The sequence below is a fragment of the Ceratotherium simum genome, chromosome 1, assembly GCF_057802395.1.
Source record: "Ceratotherium simum simum isolate JZ-2026a chromosome 1, ASM5780239v1, whole genome shotgun sequence".
Taxonomy (NCBI): Eukaryota; Metazoa; Chordata; class Mammalia; order Perissodactyla; family Rhinocerotidae; genus Ceratotherium; species Ceratotherium simum.
Genome location: NC_141900.1, coordinates 22,394,634 through 22,419,249, shown reverse-complemented (window position 1 = coordinate 22,419,249; position 24,616 = coordinate 22,394,634). Strand labels below are relative to the sequence as shown.

The 24,616-nt window shown below is 40.1% G+C and overlaps 1 protein-coding gene across 1 annotated transcript in view; it reads right to left on the bottom strand.

Moving 5' to 3' along the window:
- CCDC146 (coiled-coil domain containing 146) overlaps positions 1–24,616 on the bottom strand; it is a 108,894-nt gene that overhangs the window by 26,766 nt on the left and 57,512 nt on the right. Inside the window, exons 3-9 of the mRNA XM_087442813.1 lie at positions 20,554–20,636; positions 17,136–17,345; positions 12,059–12,116; positions 9,792–9,968; positions 8,004–8,077; positions 6,812–7,039; positions 5,974–6,160 (exon numbers count right to left, since the gene is read on the bottom strand). Coding sequence (XP_087298939.1) covers positions 5,974–6,160; positions 6,812–7,039; positions 8,004–8,077; positions 9,792–9,968; positions 12,059–12,116; positions 17,136–17,345; positions 20,554–20,636 — 1,017 coding nt within the window. The remainder of the gene's footprint in view (positions 1–5,973; positions 6,161–6,811; positions 7,040–8,003; positions 8,078–9,791; positions 9,969–12,058; positions 12,117–17,135; positions 17,346–20,553; positions 20,637–24,616) is intronic.

Below are 24,616 nucleotides of genomic sequence, written 5' to 3'. Positions count from 1 at the left end.
AATCCTCAACAAAATATTGGAAAACCGAATACAGCAATGCATTAAAAACATCATACACCATGATCAAGTGGGATTTATACCAGGGACGCAGGGATAGTTCAACATCCGCAAATGAATCAACGTGATACACCACATCAACAAAACAAAGAATAAAAACCACATGGTCATCTCAATAGATGCAGAGAAGGCATTTGACAAGATACAACATCCATTTATGATAAAAACTCTTAACAAAATGGGTATAGAAGGAAAGTACCTCAACATAATAAAGGCTATCTGTGACAAACCCACAGCAAACATCATATTCAACAGGGAAAGGCTGAAAGTCATTCCTCTGAGAACAGGAACGAGACAAGGCTGCCCACTCTCACCACTCTTATTCAACATAGTACTGGAGGTTTTGGCCAGAGTAATTAGGCAAGAAAAAGGAATAAAAGGAATCCAAATAGGCAACGAAGAAGTGAAACTCTCACTATTTGCAGATGACATGATTTTATATATAGAAAACGCTAAAGAATCCGTTGGAAAACAGATATAATCAACAACTACAACAAAGTCACAGGGTACAAAATCAATCCACAAAAATCAGCTGCATTTCTGTATGCTAATAACAAACTAACAGAAAGAGAGCTCAAAAAGATAATACCATTTACAATTGCGTGAAAAAGAATAAAATATCTAGGAATAAATCTTACCAAGGAGGTGAAAGACCTATACAATGAAAACTACAAGACATTATTGAAAGAAATCGATGATGACATAAAGAAATGGAAAGACATCCCATGCATGTGGATTGGAAGAATAAACATAGTTAAAATGTCTATATTACCTAAAGCAATCTACAGATTCAATACAATCCCAATCAGAATCCCAATGACATTCTTCACGGAAACAGAAAAAAAGAATACTAAAATTCATATGGGGCATAAAAAGACCCCGAATAGCTAAAGCAATCCTAAGAAAAAAGAACAAAGCTGGAGGCATCACAATCCCTGACTTCAAAACATACTACAAAGCAATAGTAATCAAAACAGCATGGTACTGGTACAAAAACAGACACACAGATCAATGGAACAGAATTGTAAGCCCAGAAAGAATATTAATTTGGAGCAAAATGGAGGATAGATTGGACGTGGAAGGAACAGAACCGAGGAAGAACAGCTGGTGGGCAGCTGCAGTCAGTCAGATGATACAGAGTGGGGACTGGGACACATTCCTGAGGTTTATCAATAGAGCCTGATGGTGTGATTGTCTCCAAAGGAATGAAATAGCCATACTCATAGTCTTATCCTAACTATAAAATTTTATTTAGCCTTTGAAAAAGGTCATATGCATAATAGAAGGACAGCAATCTTTACTTCTTTGTACCACCTTCTTGGTACCCCAGACCTTCACATTTGTAATCACTTTTATTCCTTGCAATAATTCCAGTTCAAAGGTTTGGAAATGCCTAACATCAGAAGCAGTTCAGTGGAACCAGGATTTAAAACTGACTCTGCCTGACTCAAAGCTGATGCTCTCATCAATATAGTATGTCGTCACAATTGCCTTGAACACTGGAAATGAGTCATGAAGAGGGAAAAATGCAGATCCATTCTAAATCAGAGCATAGAGAGATGAAACTTCCAGAAAACTACAAATAAAGGAAAATTGTACTATTAGGAAAGGCAGTCTTCTGCATGCAGTCTTTCCACCCCGACTTGGCTGCATAAGAATGGGCTTTGGGCCTGGAACACTTCCTTGCCATATGGCCTGTGCCTGGCTTATCACCTTGTGTGGGACTATCTTTCTCTGTTCATGCACAACAAGTTCCTTTGTTCTGCTTAAGCATGCATGTCAATGGCCCTCAGGCGCACCCCCAGCTTTCAGGATTTCAGGCTCCACAAGACAGGGGTCAGAGTTCCTTCCACTGTAGCGTGACAGGAGGGAGCATAGGCCAATCACCCTGATTTGGCCACCAGGAGAGACCTGCTGGCCACGGGTGACCAGTGTCCACTATTTTATTTATTTATTTATTTATTTTCCCCCCAAAGCCCCAGTAGATAGTTAGTCATAGCTGCACATCCTTCTAGTTGCTGTATGTGGGACGTGGCCTCAGCATGGCAGGAGAAGCAGTGTGTCAGTGCACGCCCGGGATCAGAACCAGGCCTCCAGTAGCAGAGCATGCACACTTAACCGCTAAGACACGGGGCCGGCCCCAGTGTCCACTATTGAAGCTGATCTTGCTCTGTCTCTTCTCTATGTAAGTAAAGTGTTGTTCCATCCAGTGCTTAACTGTGTTGTGTTTTCCTTGATGACTGTGATACCAAGATGCAATAGGCCTCCTCCCCTGGGATCAGTAAGTGGTGCATAGTGTTCTGCTCCCTTGAGATTGATAACCTGCACCGTACTGTGCTCGACACATACCATACAGAAAGTGTCATATTTACTTAGTTAGAGGATTTTTTGGTTGCTGTCACAATCTTGGGCATGGTTTTATGTTTAGAAAGAGGATAACCTTGCAAGACTCATAATATTCCAACCCTTAAAACATGATGGTGAATATCAGAGCAAACCCCCTGAGCCACGGAGGGGACTGTATTAAAGTGTGGATTTGGAGTTTTATTTCTCCTCAGTGCCAAATGGAAGTCAATAGGAGCCATGATTAAATGCAGAGGGGTATTGTAATGTGTAATATTGTTACACGAGAGGATGACATCTTCGATTAAGAAATCCTCCACATTCCAATTTGTCATGCTAACGCACACTGTCATTGAAAGCTCTGCTGGTTTTTCCAGACTGCAGCAAACTCTCTCCCTATGGCAGGGCTATCTTCTACCTGCCCATGCCTGGACTTGGCAAATGTCCCAGGGAGGAAAAAGGCTGCCTGTCTCTGTTCACCTAAGAAGTGCTTACGCCCTGGTGGAATTTACTTCCCACAACTCTCATATGTCTTTAAAAAATGCATGATTTTTAGTTTATCCATTTTTTTCTGGCTATTATGGCAGGAACTATCGTCTATTGCAATATTTTGTGTTTTAACTGGAAGTAGAAATAACAGAATTACGTTTTATATTATGTTTTGTGTCCCTTCTATTTTATTTAACTCAGATTTTCTGGTAGAGACAAACAATTCTGTTTAGTGTGTGTCATCTTTTAGAACCAGTCTTGTGACTTTTATCAATGTATAACTGTTTTTGAGATCACCAAGAGATATTTCTCTTAGTGACAAATTATCTTACTGCTTCTATTTAGGTTACCTTGCTCTTCACTTTTAAGGGGAAAGTTTTGTTGATTCAGCATTAGAAATATATTTAACAGACTAACTTTACTTACTAATGCAATCACCAAAATAGGTTATTAAAGGCAATGATAATTTTTATCCTATTATTGTTTAAAGAAATATTATTTATGGTTATTTGGTCAATAAACAGGGATTTTTTTTATCAATACAAGCAACTCTTTCTGGTTTTAAGAGCATCCTACTCATCATATCTAGGTTTCCACTAATACTTGGAACAAATATTATACCTGCTAGTCACTGTAAATCTCACTATGATTGAGGTGGAGTGGCCACAGGGTCTGTGTTTACCCGAAGTTCCAATTTAACAACCTAATGTGCTAGGCTTTGGGCTAAGATGGAACAGCTTTCAGTAAGCCAATGCTTGCAACAAGAATAACTTGAAAAGTTAGATTAAAAAATATGTTTGAAGGTATAAGAGTTGCAAAGGTAAATAGTGTTAACGTTTTCAAAGGTTCTAACATTGTCCAGGAAGTAGAAAAGTATAATTTATACTGGACTCTAATAAGCCAAAGATGAATGTTGTAATCTTTAGGGTAACCACCCAAAGAATGGAAAGAGAATGTAAAATTAACACATATCAAAAATGGGGAAAATAGAATATTAGAAAATAGAAATAGAACAATTCACCTTTTTTTTTTTTTTTTTTAAAGATTTTATTTATTTTAATTTTTCCCCCCAAAGCCCCAGTAGATAGTTGTATGTCATAGCTGAACATCCTTCTAGTTGCTGTATGTGGGACTCGGCCTCAGGATGGACGGAGAAGTGGTGCCTCAATGCGCACCCGGGATCCGAACCCGGGCCACCAGCATTGCAGCGCGCGCACTTAACCACCAAGCCACAGGGCCAGCCCCAATTCACCTTTTTGATTAATCCAAAAGAAAGAAAGATAAGAGAGAAAATGGAACATAAAACTGATGAGACAAAGAGAAAGCAATAGTAATATGGTGTATATAAGTCCAAGAGCATCCATAATTACATTAACTATTCTTGGACTAAACACGAAAATTAAAAGGCAGAAATTTTCAGGCCAGATATTAAAAAGTACATGCCACATATGAAAGACACACCTAAATAAGGACACAGAAAGAATGAAAGTAAATGGATGGCAAAGGAAATATCACGCAAAATCTAACCAAAAAAAGCTAGCGTAACTGATGTTGTACTAATATTAGACAAAGTAAACTTTTAAGACAAAAAGCATTTCTAGGGTTAAAGAGATTTCACAGTGGTAAAAGAATCAATCTACTTGCTGGAACTGTAACAAAAATGTTAGAAGTATGTGAGAAACATAAATAACTGTTCTATTTGTTTTGAAACAGTGTAAAAGGCACATTTCACCCCAGTGAGATAGAAAAATGTCATGAGTGCCATCTGACAACAAGACCAAGACCTATTCATTGGTAACACTCATAACCCTAACCAATCATTTTCATACCTTGCTAAAGGTTGACCTTTCAGTCAGGATAGGCTACATTATGCTACAGAAATAAACAACCCCAACTATCATGGCTCAAAACCATGAAATCTTATTTCTTGCTCTGACAAAGCTTGTGGCCAGTTAAGGTGATCCTCCAAGACCACTGTTGGCTTAGCCCTCTTGGCTGCTTCCATTTTACAGCACTTCCATATCATCATGTACTTCCACAATTGCCACAGGAGGGGGAAAAGAACTAGAGGGTCTCATACCAGCAATTAGATGCTCCAGGCTGGAAGTGACATGTGTCACTTCTGCCCACTGTTCATTGGCCAGAACTAGTCATATGACCCTGCTCAACTGCAAAGGGTGCAAGAAAGTATAAACTTTCCATATGCCCAGAAGGAGAGGAGAATTAGGCATAGGTTAGGATCAGAAGTGTCTACCACAGTTGGAAACTCCTGTTTAAATTTCTGAGGTCACGAACCTTCATGAGATCATGGATCATGACAATCTTGAAGAGAATGGGTATGGTTTCTATATACCCAGCTGCTTCATCTCAGAGATTGATCTCTTTTTCACCAAAGGAAGCACTGGCCAAGTCTCCAGAATGAGGAGGCAGCCCTCTCAAGGATCCTCCGCCTTTCAGCAATGCTTGGTTGATTAGCACAGGGAGTGCCACCTGAGAGAGGAGTCAGAGGCACCAGGAGCAAAAACTCTCACTTGGGAGCACAGGGGTAGTAAGAAGGTAATAGCTGTCATGAGCATTCTCTGACTGGAGTATATCTCTGATACTGCACAGAATTAGCCAAATAGCCTGACATTGGGTTCCGATGGGCCTTGGCTAGTCAGAGGTGCAGGCCGACTGGCCATCTGTATTTACATGATTTGATCTAGTCCCTGACAGTTATAACCTACAATGACACCATTCTGGATCTGACTCTTTCAACTGGTAAAGATAGTGGTCCACTTGGTCCCACCCGGTAGTAAATCCTTTAGCTCTTCCAGGACCGGATGCCTAACTGCTTCCCCTGGCTAGGCTGATGCCTGATCCAAACAAGACATTTCTCTAATCTTGAGCTAGCAAAGAGAGATTGAAAAAATTATAGGACATAGCCTCTATAATAGGGTTTGATGCATTTCAAAATTACCCTTTCTCTGATCTTTTTCTATCTTCTTCTTTCTCTATTGATAGCAAAAACAACTTCTTAAAATATTTTTACTTCAAAAAGACAGCACTGAGCTTAAAAATCAGATAGTGGTGTACAACGCCCACCTCCAAAAGAAGCCTTTGATGCAGTGCTTGAGTCTGAGTGAGTGCATCCCAGGACACTTTCAGGAGTAGCTCCATCTTTTTTAAATTTCGAAAATCTCGTTCTTTCTCTCTTTGCTTACGAGAAAGTTCATCATGGTAGTTCTGCTTGTCAATGAGACAGTTTCGTAAATTGAGATCCAAGATCCCTCTGTTCCAGGGAAAGAGAGAAAATAAAACTGATTTGTCATCAACTGCCCTTCATGTTTTTTAAGAGAGCATGCTCAGCATATACATAGAGAATTATCCTCTTGTTAGAACCAAATTTTAAATAATGCCAAAAGCAACTTTGTTTGCAAGTTGGTATCATTTAGTCAGGGTCTTATAAAAAACCCAAATGGAATAGCAGATTGGTGGAGACAGAGAATCCATTTCCCTGAAATTTTACTTAAAAATAGGAATTAACACTCTCCTGGGGAAACACACCACAAAATTGCTCCCATCAGGAAAAAGTCATGATTATCTCAGAAATACCATTTATTTCTAGGAAAAGTCCCTCAATTACAGCACACTCCAGTGATATAATTTCCCAGAGGCACATTTCAGAAACTTACAAAAACACAACATAATGTGTGCTTCAGATTTGGTTATAGGAAATTGAGGAAAACGATGAGTAAAGGATGGAAAAAATACCCCAAAATGCTTTATTTAATAATATATTTTTATTAACAGTAAAAATCAATTTAAAGTTCTATAAAATGTTTATTGAATCCACATAAATCTATTTGAGATTATGTTTTGAATCTTCAAATCAAAATCGAAGAAAAATTTAGATGACAAGACACACATAAATATAACTAACCTTTCAGTTAGTGAAGTTGCTTCATTCTCTCTGGTTAATTCCAATAGCTTGACCAATTGGTTATACTCTCGTTCTTTGATTTCAAGTAAGGCTCGTTTGCCTTCAACTTCCTTTATTACATCTTCCTTCTCTTCCATTATAGCATTAATTTTGGTTTCAATTTTCTTTAGGGAGTCATTTAGCTCTTTGAGCTCATAGTCCAAGACAAGTTTTTTCTTTTCCATTTCTCTGTAGGGGATATATACGTACATACATACATATGTGTTTATATACAGATACATACATACATATGTATGTACACACACACACATATACAGACGTTTGCCTTATTTTGAGCCCATGCTGTCTTTACCTATTTTTACTCCCTGACCAAACAACAGAAGAGCTAGTCACAAATTCAGTGGTCTCAGAAGTAGGGTGAAGAGCACAGGTGGGTATCGCCACTGAGTGCCACTGAGGGCAGGGATTTCTCCAGCCTCCCCACTTTCTCCCCAGATCCCCAGTGCTACCATGTCTTGGGATTCTACCCTCATCCTGACCAGCCTTCCTGAACTAACCTGAATTTCTCAACTTTAGTGCTGGTGGGCTCGGCTTTTAGAACCCTTCCTAATGCCTGTTTCTTTTTTCCATCTTCTTTTAAGATTAGTCACCAGAGCAATCATGTTATTTCTCCAGAATGTTTGTATCTTCACTTATCATTATCTTTTTGTTCTTCTGAACTTTGAGAATTTCCTCAGTGATTTCTGCCTCCAAATTTACTCTGAATGTTTGGGGGTGTTACACGTGTGAATAGTCGGCGAAGTGAAGAGTGACTATCATTTGGACTTTAGGCTTCTGGCTGGCTGACAAACTTCTAGACCATGAAATTCTACACAGTTCAAATAATTTATCCCTTGCACAGCTCTGTTAAAGTCAAGTGGAGTTCTCCATAAAGATATGATTTATAAATTGGAAAGAGAATAGTGTCCCCAAATTCAGACATGAATAAGTGCTATGAATGATAGTAATATGCTGCACTACTTTCTTTGAATGAACTTGATATACACAATCTAGACAGAACCAGATGTAGATATTTCTAAAATTATAATAGTAATTTAATGTGCTCAGTGATCAATATTCTTGTTTTAGCATGCACACATAATTTGGGGGAGAGTGGGCTGGGGGGATTAAAAATGAAAATACTAAACCATACACTTTTTTGCGTGTTGTTTTTTCTATCTCTTTTCCAATTTGTACAGGAATGGCTTGGTGGTGGACCACTTCATCCTAGTAAAGAAACGGAACCATGTTAAATTATGTAGTCTTGGACCAGAAGCAGTTAAGACAAGCAAATTAAATAGGACAGAGAAAAGAATTACAATGTGTGGAATTCTTGCTATCTGTCCTGTACTGTGCAGGGTGCTTTAATTATTCCTTTTAATTACTCATAATGACCTTGCAAGATAGTTATGGTTGTTACCATTTTAAAGAGGAGGTAACTGAGTGTAACAAATCCTGATGGTGCTCTGCCCAGATTCCCTTTATGGAGGAGCACCCATACCTCAGACGTTGCAGGGTTGGCTGCTAACAGCTCATGCAGTTCCCCTCTCCAGGATTGCCACTGGCTGAGCAAAGCTGTCTTGTCAGGGAATGGGGGCGTGGAGGGAAGCAGGGAGCAGGCTGTGACCAATGACTAATGGATGTGGTGATATAACAGCCATCCCTCCTGCCTCTGGGTGGAACTACCTCTATGGTGTAATTCATGGTCTAGAGTTCCCCATGGGATCAGCTTGAGACTAGAGTTCTCCAGAAACCATATTTTGGCCCAGCTTCTTCCCCAGCTCTATGCTGCTTCCCTCAATCCTCTATCAGCTTCTCCTTGGAGCTCTCCCTCAATGAATAGCGGTCTTAATCTCTGCTTCTAGGGAACCCTGCCTGAGATTCATGCTAAGAGAAGTTAAATAATTTTCCCAAAGTCACATGCCTTTGTCTACCACCACTCTCTGCTATGCTCTGTGGATTCATGGAAGGTTCAGTCTTAGCGTCAAGAGTATTATGTATATGGCAGGGGTTATGGAAGAGCCCCTTTCTGCCTGAGGATCACACTGGACTTTGGGGCCCGGGGTAACACACATGTGCGGAGTTTGAACACATAACTGCAGTGTGGTGCATTTCTCCCTGGGATCTTGCTCAGTTCTGGGGCAGATCCAAGTTTCGTGAAGCTGAAACTTATACAATTTGGAGGGCTCTCTTTAAGGAGAAGAGTAAAAAATTACAAATGCTAAATTAGGTACAGGGCCTTGGAAGAGATTCATGCAAGTGAGGGGCCTGAAGCTTTCACATCATCAGGTTCCTCGTAAATCCACCTCTGCTTAGTTCCTATGTTCCAGGCAGCAGCTGGGTACATCTTGGCTGAGTGCTCTAAGACTCTTAAGGAAAAAGAGGTCAAAGGGTATCATAATTGTCCTCTAAGCCAAGGAGTCTCAGATGTTGTTGTTTTTTAAAATAACTCTTGGTTATTTAAATTGTTTTGAGAGTTATTATACATTTTTCAAAATAAAATGAATTTTAATTATCTCCTAAAACATAAATATAAGCCCTTCATCCCTTTCATGGTGAGATGGAAGTGGAGTGGAATCAAACAGACAAGGATAAAGTTCTAAAAATATACAGAAGAGGTTAGGACATTTGGTTGCTCTTCAAGACGGTGCTTCTGTTTGTGACACTTGTTTCTAATACTGAAAAATGCTTGGTGAGGCCTAGAGAGAGCTTCCGCCGGTGATTCTACCAAATCCGAGTGATTCTACCAAACACTCTAAAGTCTTTTGTGAATTCCCAGAGCTCAGGTTGCATTTGGTTGGATCAATCACCATGCTGAACATTTCCATCTGTGTGATGAAACCCCTCTTTGTCAAACCTCAGCAGGCAATCTTGAAGCCCGTGCATTTTTACGTTCACACAGGCACAATGTTGAGATATTTATGAACTGTAAGTAGCACACCTTTAGGTTGACCTGATAGTCCAACAGATCTTCTAGTTCCTTCTGCTCCTTTACTAATTGCTTTTGCTTAGATGCCAAATCTTCCCGTAAATTTTTGATTTCTAATTTCTTTTGCATTATTTCCTTCCGTAATTCTTCAGTGCTTTCTCTCAATGTTCTCATCTTCTTCTCCATTTCCTTTAAAAGTCATGAAAATTATCAGGTTGTATAGAGTTTGAGCAAACACCTGTCTACCTAAAATTCGAATTAAAAATAATTTTACTCACCATTTTGATTACATTTGTTTTGAGCTTCATGAATAATTTCTTACAAAGTTAAATACAATTTATTATTTCTGACATCTTCAATAAAGGTATGACAATTGTACTGCATGTATTAAATATTTTACATTTGATTCCAATTCATTTTTTTACTAATGCTCTTTTCTGTCCTCCTGTATTCTAAATGCTTCCTTTTTTTTTTTTTTTTGAGTTAATTTTTATTTCATACCAAAAAGCATTAGTGGAAATTTCCAGCCTATTTTCTAGTAGCTTTGTGATTTGACAAAATCAGATGCAAATAATCTTTGAATATCTGGCTTATGGTTAACCTGAGTCACAGATGAGAATTAAAGATTAGGGAGTTCATATTTGGAATTCCCAACCCTTTGCACTCCTTAATCCTCTACTTTCTTATTGAAAACTCGTGCACATTCTCCCAAATGCCCTCTACCCCAGACTCATAACACATCTTTGTTTCCCATGACTGATTATTTGGGGAGTATTTGACTTATGAAGAGAAACCTTCTCACACTTAGAAAGTCTACACATTACCAATGACTGAGTGGAGAGATTCATTTAAACTGCTCTGGGCTTTCTGCACATCTCCCTCCTCTACTGCTGCTGGGAGAAGGTAAAATTTTAGTTCCTGGAACTAAAATTCAAAATGCTTTTTCCCATAAAATCTGTGTTGTGAATGGTGGTTAGGTGTACTTATATAATAGTACATTATATATACATATATATATGATATATATACAATTGTTTATATACATATATATGATATATTCATATATACATATCTCTATATATAAAATAGTATTTTACTCTATGCTAAATAGGTTTTTGTGCCTTGGAATTTAAACACTAACAACATTCTTTTGAAAGATAACCATTCAGAAGGTGGAGGCAATGCAAAGTGTGATGATCTTTCTATTTACTTTGTATGATAGGTCACAAAAAATGGACATAAATTCCTCCTATTCCTGTATGTCTTTGTCATCCTTCCCATTAAGAGGTAGGGCCTATTTTCTATCCTTTGATTCTAGACTTGGCCGTGTGATTGCTTTGACTAATGAAATAGTCCAAAAATGATTTAAGCAGAAGCTTGACAAGTGGTTGTGTGTTGGGGTTTGCCCTCTCTTGAGGCTGTCTGTCTCTTTCTTGAGGCTAGAAACCCTTCTACCATCATGTGACTAACTAGTGACATGTGACCTTAGACCAACTAGCCTGCCAACTGGTTGACATACGAATGAAGCCATCCTAGACCACCCAGCCCGAACTGAGCCAGTTCAGACCAGGATAATTCAGGACTGTGAAAAATAAGAAACAGTTGTTGTTTTAAGCCACCAAGTTTTGGGGCAGTTTGTTATGCAGGAATAAATAAGTGATACATCTTCTTTATAAAAACTTCTTGTAATAAGTTTGAGATGTTCAGGAAGCTGTGAAAATAATAGCCATAGCAAAAATAATGTATTTTTTATTATTAACATTGTTTTATTTGAAAAGCAAATTGTAAAAATGCAAGGAAAAGGCCTATATCAACTGTAATAAAGATAGCAGATGAATTTTGTCTGCTGTGCCAAACACTCCGAGTCTGTGAAGCTATGAAACTGAGAGCAACGAGCCACACTAACATTCACTTCATTCCATTATTGTTACAGCTCCTGGGTCCTTCACAATCTTGTTCTTCCTTCCCAGAAGAGTCTGAGGTCCATCCATTAAAAATAATGTTTTTAAGTGCCAACCACAGAATCCTTTTTTCTTCTGGAAACAAAGCAGATATTGTGTAACTAAACACAGTCTAAAATTAGATGCCAAATAGCAAAATCATGTAATAGGCACCACTTAGATTTACTCCAGAAGCCATGTAAGATATTCCTTTCAGCATTATCCATAAGTAAGGCTCTTTCAAATGTTTCAGGGTATGGTTGTGATAAACATTAATATTTATCAAAAGGGATGTTTGAATCCAGCTGTATTTAACAAACTAGACCATCTAAGACTTACTCCTGGCTTAGGTATCTTCTCTAATTCCTTTATTATGAGACTTTTTTCTTCCATTAAGCTGCAAAAAACAAACAAACAAAAAACTAAGGTTGACAAAGAACAAAAGAGTAAGCTATTTCTGCAGTAATAACTTTCTATTTTCTCTACTCAGAATGTGCTCGCCATGCTTGTTTGCCAGGCCACCTGGTGTCCATTCTTTATGATGGTTTCAGTGACTCCTGCAGACCCATTTAGGGTTCCTCCCCATCCTCCCATAACACTGTGCACACACACCCATTAAGGCAGTTATCTCATCACTTTATAACTGCTTGGGAGCACGACCTGCCCCCTAGACTCCGGCTCCTTCCAGGCAGGCTCTGGGCCTTTTCTTCTTTATATTATTTTCAATGAACTAGTGGCTGCCTGGATTACTGCAACAGCTTCCACTGGGTCCATCAAATCAGCAAATCCCACTAGCCAGTAGATCTGGGAACGTGGAGCTAAAGATGCACGCACACCTGGGTTTATTTTTATAAAATTTTATGTGCAATAGTGTAAACTAAGGTTAGTGTAGTAAGTACATGCCACATGGAATTTAATCTAGGTTAGTTGTCTGGGCCTCAAGCTGAAGCTGAATTTTTTAGAGCTTTGCCTACTTATGCCTTTGCTTTCGGAGCCTGCGTATAAATTGACAGTATTTTACTTCCAAGCTATGGATCCTACACCTCACCTATGCTGCCACCAGGGGGTGGTAGTGTGCTGCCATCTTTTGGTTGTAAAGGCAACTTGAGTGTCTCTGAGTTTCAAAATGGTGACATGAAGCTCTCCCACAAGATAAGACTCAGAGTCTTTTCTTTAAATCAATATAAGATGATATTCTCTTTAAACAAATATAAAATGGCTCATTCTTTAGGACTTTTTAAACTAATTATATTTCTATCATGCATCTCTCTCTTTTTTATTAAGAAACGTTGATTGACTTTTTTCATTTAGAAGATGTATATTTTTCTATTTATAGAGAAATATATTATTCATAATCCCACCCCATCATACCACAGTTGATCATTTTTATTTTCCTTGTATATTTTAATAAAATTACATTAAATGTGTATATATATGAATCCATTTTTACCCAACATGTAATTAAAGTATTTTCCCAATTGCAAAACAGACTTCATAATTAATAACTTAATAGTTAGTTTCAAAGTTTTCTAGTGGGTGAATGTACCATTTTAACATAATCCTAAATATTATCTGTCATCTACTGAACCTACTATATGCCAGGCACTTTCTAAACATCATTTCTAAATGTTACTACCTTGCTAAGTAGGTCTTATATCTTCATCGTACAAGTGAAGAACCGGAGGAGGTAAGCGCCTTTCCCAAAGTCACACGGTCAAGGCTGAACTGACATTCAAACCCAGCTCTATCTGACTGCAGAGTGCTTTTCAGTATCAAGCTGCCCCTGGAATACACTATTACTTAAATATTCCACTATTTTTTATATTTAGATTGCTTTCAATTTTTCACTTTTCATAAATAATAATGTAACAAACATCTTTATGCAGTATATCTTTTTTCTCCTTTTGGATTCTCATTTTTGTGTGGCATTACTGGGATTAAAAAAATTTTTTTTTGTGCCTCATGATATATAACTCCTAACCTTTCAAAGTGACATTGAAGTTTAAATCTGTCTGACATTTTTGGCTTTCCTGACTAAGGGGTGCCTCAATGTCAAAGCTCCTCAGGATTCATTTTTTTCTGCAGCAAGAGAGTCCTAACTGAAACCATGTCATCAAAGGTTTTCAGTCTTAAGGACTTGTGGGCGAAGAGACAAAGCAGGAAGCTGCATGTATGTGCAAGAGGCATCACTCACCATTAGGAGTAGAACCAGCCCAAATGGGTGAAAGTTGCAAGAAGGCAGATTTCTGAACCAATGCAAGCAATAGCTAGCTAAGAGTCAGGCTATCCAAAGCTGGAATGGCTGCTGTGGGAGCTGTGAGCTTCTGTCACCGGTGTTTAAGCCCAGATTGAGTATCACTGGGAGGAGACTCAGGTGATTCTAACATGTAGTCAGGGCTGAGAACCACTTTTGGGACCAATACTTCTCAAACTGTGACATGAACCTGATTCACACAGGAAGACAGTAAAAAATTCAAATGTTGCCTTGGGTGGGGAGGCTTAAGAGAAACTGGAATCATTAGTTTTAGGGTTGAATCTGCCTTTTAAACAAGTATTTCATGTGCTTCTCTTTCGCTATGAGGCCTACACTCTGCAAAACCTGTTCTAAGCTCATTCTGTTCTTTGTTGCTGCAGTGGGAGCAGGAAAGGTTTAAAAAAAGTTTAGAAGGTAAAATCTGTTCCAGCTGTGAGTTTTTCCTTCCTGCTAATTCTGAAGACCTGTATGCTCCTCCGTCATATTCTAACTTTCTGGAATTCCAGATGCATTGCTAAAATAATCACTCTGTTCCTTTCTTACCAGATCTGTTTCTTGGTTCCAACATTGCTGTTATTTCTGGACTAAGAATGGAAAACAACCACTAAACCCTGGGTGAGCACCAAAAGGGACGGCAGGAAAAAGCTATGGAAGGGTGAATAGTCACCGAGGCCAGGGTCACATCAGGACAGTCCTGCACGTGTGCAGCATGAGTGTTCCCACTCTCCACATCCACACCCGTGATGGACAGCACTGACTGACTGTGGCCTTGTTTCCCCAGCTGACCAAGACTTGTCGGAATGCATCAGATTTAGCATGAAAGACACAATTTATTTGCTGTCCAAATCTTGCAAATTACTAGAAAGCAGAAGCCCAAAAAAGGTAACAAAGTGAAGGCAAGGAAAAGGTTGAAAAGAACATTGGAAAATCTTTTTAGGGAAAGTTTTTAGAAAGATAATGACCTACATTCTTTCAAAGTAAGTTCTCAATGGTACTTATTTATTACTTCATTATTTACTTATAATGTATTTATTTAACTTATTCAAGTAGGTTACATATTCTTTCCTGAACTACATATTTACAAGAGGTCATCAATGAATATTAATCTAAGAACTGAAACTATTATAACAGGTTTAATTATTAACCAACCACATAATTATGCTTAATATTAGCATTTATTAAAGAGTTCATATTATATGAAAACATGAGAAAATCAACCAAATTATAGAGTAAAATCCTTTCTCTACACTATTTGAACAATATATTGTTCTTAGTAGTTGCCAGCGATTTAGAAGTTCCTAAAGATGGGTGGAGGAGGGCTAGTTATTTGGGCTTCTATTATTGAGACTTGGAATAAAATGAGAGTTTGTTGTGCTGATCTGAAAAATATCATGTGTATATTTGGATGAATAGTTTTCTCTCACCGGCTTAGTTTCTTTATTTTTATGTGGGGATGGAATTATCTACTTTGTTCCTGAGGAGGGAGTGTTGAGAATTTGTTTCCGTACCATGTAATACTAAATATGTTAAGCCAATGGAATACATAGCCTATAATTCTTTCCTGGTATTTCTTTTGGTATCACCATTATTTTTATGAAAATAAGTTTGTTAATTCTTGAGCTGCTAATATTTGCAAATGCAAGGGAGTCTGCTCAAGCTAAAGTATTACATGTTATAAATCCAAAAAGAATACACACTAAACATTTCTGCAAATGTGCATTCTGAATGGCCTTGTTCATTGTGGTCACTATGCATGGTACCCTCCCTATCCCAAGTAACTCAGTGAACAATTTGCTTGTCTATACCTACAAGGCCAGACAGAGTTCTGGTTGGTTTTTTTTTTTCCCTTGGCAGAAATACTTGGAAATTTTAAACAATTTAAATATCAACTGACTTATGTTCTTCTTACCCTTTCATGGAAATGTCAAGCATTCATATTTTCAATACTAATGAACAACCACCAATTGTTTTAATTTTATTATTTTCTCAACTGAAAGAGTGCTTACAAAGCACAGAAATAGCTAGGCTTTCTTTTTATAGATCTCACTGGTGAGCCTGAAACAAGTTTGGATTGAAAGACAAAAAGGAACTCAAATTTTCCCCAACCCGAATATAATTCTCCTGTTTAAGCTAGCCTTCTTCATTCCCCAGCTGAAAAAATAGGCCCCAAAGAGAAGACTCAAAACCCAGGGCCTGCAAAGTCCACAGAAGGTCGCTCAAGTCATTTGCTTATCTCTTGGCAGAGTTGAATTATATTTGCTTTGTTGGAAATCTACCTACTCTTAAAAATAGCCCGAGAAAGTTCTGCCACCTTAAATGGTAAGAAATTCTAGGAGAGATGGTTTGGCTTTCTCTCCAGTACCCAGGCACAGCACACAGCTCACCAAAGCACAAAATCTGGATGGCAATCATTTTGAAATTCAATCTAAATAGTGTGATTTGCTGAACAAACTCTTCCACTGACTTGCTACTCCACTGGAGGAATGTTAGAGGAGATTTTGGAAATAACATTGGCCCTTCTAGCAATACATTTCAGCTTTAGTTCACTGAATGACATCCTCTATATTTGGATAAGTAAATGTATTTTCCAAAAGGCTATAACTGTCTTTCTTGATCCTAAGGAACAGTTTAGTAACAGGAGAATAAAGTTGAAGATGTGGTCCCCATTCCTATATTAGAAGAGTAGAGTGAGCCCGCCGTGACCCTTAGCTCCCTAGGCTTGTTTGGAAAGTGCATGTGGGAACTTGCCATGCAGACTTGTGATCTGGTACTGCAGAAAGGACAAGGGGCCACCGTCAGGGCCAGAGAGGGTGGAAAGGGTGAGGGTGTATGCCAAGACCTTGTTCTGTGGAGTGTGTTCTTTGGCTGCAGCTCTCAATGCTTATGGCTTTCCTGACACATAGGAAACACAGCAGGGATCTCCTTTTCCTGAGAGTGTCTCCCTGAGCTTTTTGCTAGAAGTTGTGTAACCATCCTGTTCAGGGACTGCCCATTCTAGGGAATCAAGGAAAGAGCCAGGCTTGTAATCACCTAACATTGCTACCTCATACTCATCGCACCTAAATTCTTTCCCAATTTAGTCTAATTTTTCTAATTTTGTTTATGTGGAAACAACTTTGCTCATATCTGTCTTCAGAATGCTTGAGAGAATTGTGTACTTACCTATTTAATCTGTACTGATTATGGAACTCTCTTTCCTTCACTGCATTGTGTTCATTTTGATACTTGAGAAGTTGTTCTCTCATTTTGGAGACCTCGGTGGTGAATGCCTCTGGAAAATTATCAGCTTGCTGCAGGTGAAACTGCTGCTGTTGTATTTGCTCGGTGAAACGTTTGGCATCCTGTAGCAGTTGGACCTCTGAATCTTGTGTGCTGGTTCCATGAAAACAGAGATTTGCACAATGAGAAGTGTATACCTGCAATACCCTTAGTAGCTCCTGTGGGGGTCTAGCGAGGAGGAGAAGGAGCATGTCCACACTGCTCCTGGTTCCTTCCATTCTTGGGTTCAATTCAATTCAGTGACATTTTTGTGCCACGTATTGCACTAGGTACTAGAGGAGAACAGAGCTCACAATCTAGCAGAGAGGGACAGACATAAATAGGTAGCTGGAATACCAGGTGACACGTGCTACCACTAGTGTCTAGATCAAGATGGTGGGGATGACAGAGAAAGGAGTAAGTTGGATGGAAATGTGATATTTGCACTTGATTTTGAAGAACAATCATGACTTCCAGGAGTGGGAGGAATAACAAGGAGAAGAGCGGGTCCCCCCTTCAACTGCCCCAGCAACGCTAGCTCTCTCGGATTCTTGAATTCTCATGACCTGATTGTAGGAAAATATTTTCCTCCTTAGTGAACTAAGAAAAGACAGAACGTTTCCTAAGGACACTTTACTAGGAAACTAGGAAGAAGAATTTCCTTATAAAATTATGGACATAAATTAATTTACAGTTTTCTGATCCTAATTTCAACGCCTGGCTAGAGCTAGTTCTGAACATCACAGTAGAGGGGATTTCTCCAACCGCAATTGTATTCTACCGCCTTGTCCCTATCTAGGGAGAAGGGTTAATGATCTGGCTAGAAGCGGATTTGAATGGACATAGAAATAGAACTCACTCACCTATGCTGCAAGCTAGCATCAGCTCCAGCCTTACCAGCAGACTTGATTCGTCTTTCTCAAAACCCAACTGCCTCACATTAGCTACTTCTATTCAGAAGCAAGACCCTTGCCATTTCCTGTTTTAAAGCCAGTATTCTCTTTTGGTGCAGGCTCCCCACCAAGTTTCCTTACCAGGAGAAATCTTCAGATTTCAGCTCATTTGCAGAGATGCCCAATGACTTGATCAAGCCTGTCTGAACTGAATTTACCAGCGCCACCCATTTTCCCAGGATTTAATATGTCATTTGCTCAATAGCATCTAGCGAAACATTTATTGGGACATAATATGTTCCGGGCACTATGTTAGGTCCCAAATAGCCACAACAGCTACAATGAGACACATATAATTTTCATTAATCAAAGCTGGAGTTATTTCTTATAATTCAATTTCCTTGTATGCTAGTATGCTTTGTAAATCTAAGGTTATCCGATCTCCTTAACACGAGTCTTCAACAATGGAAATGTATGGCATTGGCTTGGGCCTCAGTACCTTATTTCCCCCAGAAAGGAGGTGGTCAAGGTGGTTAGGGTTCCAGCCAGAACACAAATGGTAATTTATAAACCACATGGACTTGAAATATAGTGTTGGCAGAAGAGAATTTAACAACTCTTATAACATGGTTTCTATGGAAAACTCATTCAGTTTCAGCTCATCATTTCCAGCCTTATCTGCCCGGCTACAGCCCTGGCAGCAACTGTGGAGAGTCTACTTCTTCACGCCTTTCCCACCCACTAGGCAGTAGGAATGGAGAGAGTGGTAGGTATTTGTAATGACAAGAGAGGGAACTAAGGGGTCAAGAGGAGGTAAAATGTGGGTAGCAGAAGGGAAGTAATGGTTTTGCAACACAACCTGGAAGTAGGAAGAAATAACACCACAGCTTTGGTCCTGCATTGCTATCTGTCACTGGGGCCCGGGGAACTGAGTTGTGGGTCAGGCAAGGAGGAAGCCAAGTCAGCATCCCACAAGGCTCTGTGGGGCTCTGGAATAGAGTTATCCAGAGAGTGAGAAATGTTGCAATGTTTCTTGTATCTGCAAAGAGGCTCAGAGGGATTCCCCGAGAATCGCATAGAGTTTTTTCCCAGTTAAGCAGTGTGAAGTACATTGAAAAACACTACCCCAAACTTTCCATCCACATCCTCCAAGTTCCTGAGTCTTGACAACTATGTGTACACACTGGCAAGCAGGACCAACTATGGGAAATGGAGTCTCCTTTAGGGGTCAGGGTGAGGATTTATCTTGGGGCTGGGGAGAAAGAGGAGGAGCCAAAGCTGAGGGCTCTGGAGGGTGGTTAGGAGCCTGAATGGAACTGAGTAAGTACGGGGTAGGGTGGAAGTGAAGGGTGCATAGTGATGCAGCTCTGCTCTTCTCCTAGTCATTCCCTCTTCCCTCATGTTCCCATCCTCAAAGTAGCCAAATGACTCTGGGCAACATAAGAAGTAGGGGTAATGGTTGGAGACTGGAGGAGAGGATGGCTGGTATTAGGATCTATTGCTGTCTCTCTTTGGCTTTTGACAAAGACACCATGCAAGGCTATGAGGCAGGAGGTGGGCAAAAGAAAGAGGCTTGGGAGTAGTAAGGAGAAGGAGCAGAGCATGATTTCCTCTTCTTTCTTCACTCTCTTTCCCCCTTGATTCCTGATGGCTCATAGCAGGTGCTTAGGAAACCTTATTGAATTATTCTGTGAAAGCCTATTCTTCTGACGTACTTCTGACTGGGACTGGGCTAAGGTGAGTAGCCTGAGGTAGGAGGAAGAGGTGAGAAGGAAAGACAGAAGTCTCAGCAGATGTAGGCTGGGGTTGTTATAGAACCTATACCTCTGAGTGATGAAGAGAGTTGGGGAGGAGAGAGTCTCACAGGTGTGTCATGTAGCAGATAATGTCAGCATCCCACCAAAACCCCCTTGGACCACTCTGGGAGTCACCTCTATCTTTGGTGGACAGTTACTACACATACCAACAGCGCCTGTGTGCCTCTGCCTGAGGGCTTTCTCTGGCCATAGGAGCTGGCTTGGCTTCTCCAAGGGCAAGCTAGAAGTGCCAGGAGCTCACCCCGCTAGGAGCAATCCTTAATCAGCGAGGGATGGAAATTGGTGGACAAATATCCCAGTTTCCTCACTCTTCAGTGCGGAGTTCTGTGGGTGTTCTACATAGCCACTCAGAGGGTCCTCAGGGAGACTGAGCCCCAGCTGCCCACAGTGTTGACTCGCAGATTAACACATCCCCCCCGGTTTCCTCGCTTCCCAGTCTCACTTCCCCTCTCTCTCACGATAATTTCTGGTCCCACTTCTCAAACTACTTGAACTCAAATCCTTGCCTCAGAGTCTGCTGTTGGGAGAATGCAAAATAAGACAGGTCTTTACTTCTTAAAGTAAGAAATATAAATATGACAAAAGATGTCTCCACATTGGTAAATAGCGTACCTCATCACGGTATCATGCAGCAAGGTATACTTGGCTTTTAACTCTGCCATTCTGGTTGCAGGAAGTTTTCCCATAGCATGTAACTAGCAAAGAGAACACAAGATCACTATTAGCAATCACCCTTTTTATGCTTTAAGCAGGAGATAAAATGGATATATGGATACCTTAAAAAATCTTTCAGTTAATCATTGGAGAGGAAACATATAAGGCAATGTGGTACATTAGAAAGATGCTGGGTGTTTGGAGAAAGTAGTTGGAGTTCTCTTCTTTTTTTTTTTTTCTTTTTTTATTTTTCCCCAAAGCCCCAGTAGATAGTTGTATGTCATAGTTGCACATCTTTCTAGTTGCTGTATGTGGGACGCAGCCTCAGCATGGCCGGAGAAGCTGTGCGTTGGTGCACGCCCGGGATCAGAACCCAGGCCTCCAGTAGTGGAGCGTGCGCACTTAACCGCTAAGCCACGGGGCTGGCCCTGGAGTTCTCTTCTGCCTCCAGTAAGCTCTGTGTTCTTGGGCAAGTCTTTTCACCTCCCTAGAATGTGATTTATTCAGCTGTAAGTTGAGGGAAATTTAACTAAATTCTTCAAATTCTAAAAAACGTATTTCTAAATATGGGTCTAAGTTGGACCCAGAAGACCTAGATGTATTTCTCCTACTGATGATTACCCTGAAAATCCCAAGACCGGCTCCTTGGGCTCAGACAATCCAAATAGTGTAGATTGCTAGGATGGCTATTTGTAATTTGAGAGAACTAATAATTATTGAGCATCTATTATGAGCAAGTGCTGTATATCAGTTATTTCATTCTCAAAAATGTTTTGTGAAGTAGGGATTATTATCTCCATTTTAAACTAAAGAAGTAATTTGTTCAAAGTTACAAAGCTAGTTAAAGACAGAGTCAGGATTTAAACCCAAGTGGTCCAGCTCCAAAAATCCATGATCACTGCCCTGCCAAAAATCCATGATCACTACCACAATGCCTCTGCCTCTACTGTCAAAGAAGCATGAAGAGCTCATCTAGTACATAAACAGATATTATTTATTCCTCTCATTTCTGATAAACGACTTTGATTTACTCTCTGAGCTACATGATAAGTGGTTAAGAGACATCATAACACAACATCAAACACTAAACCATAATGCAATGAGCATTTGTATTAGGTTTGACTTTAACTGAACTGGTAGTGACACAGGATCAAGAAATAAAACTAAAGAAGAGTTTGTGTTTTTCAATGCCCTGTTGCTCTTACCTCCAAAATATTTGTTGAATCCTCTCCCTTCCCTGATTCCACTAGTCCAAGTCATATCATCTCTCGGGTGGACTACCACAAAACCTCCAACTGTCCCCCTCCCCACCTCTGTTTCCACTCGGGGCCCCCGTTCATCTGCTACCCATGGAGATCTTTTTATGCTGTGATGCTGGATGCTTGAAACTCTTCAAGTGGAATAGAATTCAAGACCCCAGGTATGACCCCTGAGGTCCTGCAGGGCCCTGCTGCTGTCCCAACCTCCTTTCACAACACCCCCTTCAAGCTCAGAGTGCTCCAGGCACACTGGCTGCCTTTTAGTCTCGTAAATGCAGGAATCCGTCCTCCCCCAGGGCCTCTGCGTTGGCCTGTCCTCACTTTCCCCCACCTCACTCTAACTCTTTCTTCATCCCTTAGCTTAAATATTAATCCATAAGAAGACCGTCTCTGACTTCTAAATCTAAGATAGATACATATACACCACTCAAGTACAGAATTCTGTACTTTATAACATATATTATAATCTGTGGTAATAAATTTATTTATGTGATTTTAAAAAGTGTTACTCCTCGACTAGTACACAAGCACTAGTGTACTTGAGGAAGGGCCTTCGTTACCTTGTTCTTCACTGTATCCTCAGCCACTAGAGCCCCAGGTACTGTGTAGGTGCTTGGCAGATATTTGCTGAGTGAGCAAATGAATGAATGTAATGGACAAAATGCAAAGGTCCAAGTCTACACAGTGGGGTTTCATGGTCTCTCTACTCAATCAGGGTAGAAAAACATTGTTAAATGCACTATGAAACCATGTCTTCTTTGTGGAAGTGTTTGGGATCTTTCACGAGGGCACTACAAGGTGATGTCAGGCCTGGGTTCTAATCCCCACAACAATCATTTTTTATATAGGGGTGAAATTTGGTGAACAGGATTTTTAAGACCTTTGAGGATGCTCCACTTCTCACTATATCAAATATCTTAAAATGTATTCATATGCCAACTTAAATATAATTTATGTGTAACTTTTTAAGCGTTGAGTTGCTCTTGGTAGGTTGACCTAATGTTACCTTTTACAGATATTTAATTAAACACATTTATTTTTGTTCTACAGTTTTCTTTCTCTATTTTTTGTGGGTGTGTGTGTGAGGAAGATTAGCGCTGAGCTAACATCTGATGCCAATCCTCCTCTTTTTGCTGAGGAAGATTGGCCCTGGGCTAACATCCGTACCCATCTTCCTCTACTTTACATGGGATGCCGCCACAACATGCCCTGACAAGCTGTGCATCAGTGTGCGCCTGGGACCCGAACCTGCGAACCCTGGGCCGCTGAAGTGGAGCGCACGCACTTACCTGCTACGCCACCGGGCTGGCCCTTTCTTTCTATATTTTTGAGCCAACATATAATTTATTTCAAGTCTCAGATATTTTCATTTGTTCCTGAAAAGGGTGTAGGCCATAGGCACTGTGCCTTTAAAGTCTAATACGTTAAAAAAGAAAAAGCTTTGCATACAGACACTCTTAAAGGAGAAAAGTTAGTGGGAAAAGGTAAGTGTGTGAGTGGGTGTTTGCATATGTATGTGTGTACTATGAAAGCCATGTGAGGGCCAGCCTAGTAACTAGCCAACCAGCTAGCTACTAGAGGTAAGCCTTTGGGTAAGGAAATTATGGTGTCATATGTGTAAAAACACACGCAGTATTTAGTTTTGTTTTCAAGCTGAAAAGACCGTTACCTCCACACACTGCCCTGTGTGATGGAGACAGAAGTGAATGTGACATCGGCTCTGCCCAAAGTAGCTCACAGTTTGAGGAGACAGACACAAAGGAAATTATAGAATACTTAAATGACACTCAGTAGTTTTATTGTTAATAATTGAATTTGATACTTTCCAATTATTTTCTTTATATTGTAAGTTAAAGCAAATAAGTAAAATGATAAATTATAGACCACTTCCACGGGGTGGAACTTCCAGAATGGTGGCCTGGAGAGCTTGATGAATTCTCTCCCTCTAAGAAACATTGATTTAACCAGTCAAAATTATCTAGGACAACCATTTCAAGTCTCTGGAAATCGACCGCAGGGCATACAAGAAATTGAGAAGCATTTATTCAACAAAATCTACTGAAACTCATTAAGAACAGTGGGAAACTGTGGCATTTGAGCCATGAGCTGCATCCATCACCCCTGGCTCCCTGTTGCAGAAGAACTATTCCGGGCAGGCTTGGCAGCTAGTGAAGAGCCCATCTCCTCCACCGTCCTATTGCTGAAGATCTATTCAGGTGGGTGGGGCAGCCCCAGAAAACTGCTGTACTCATCGGTCCCACCCTCCAGCTCTGTACTGTGAAAGAGCATTACGGGGTGGGCTGCTGCAGCTGTTCAGTAGTACTGATCCCCACTCCCCAAGCTCCCCCTTTATAGGGAGACTGGGCTGGGCAACCAAACAAGATCAGAGTCAGTTATCCCCCAAGCTCCTGCTGATCAAGGTGGGACTGAGTAAGTAAGCTGCAGCCCTGCCTGAGAATGCTCACTTCACTTGGACCAGAATGTAGAATATCCATGCCCCAGAGCATTGTCAAAAACAATAGATATCACAAGGGTTAACAAAGGTTAGTAAACAATAGATATCACAAGGGTTAGTAAAAGGCAGTTAATAGCTTAATGATACCAGTAGAGGCAGACAAGCAGAAGTTTAACAGAGGAATTGGGGCCAGAGACAGCCAAAGAGGGCGCTGCTAAAATCAGACTCACTACTGGTGGTCCAGAAGGCTGTGGAAAAGCCCAAGGCTGTGACCACTCAGGAGTGACCAGAGAGGGTACTTCCAAGT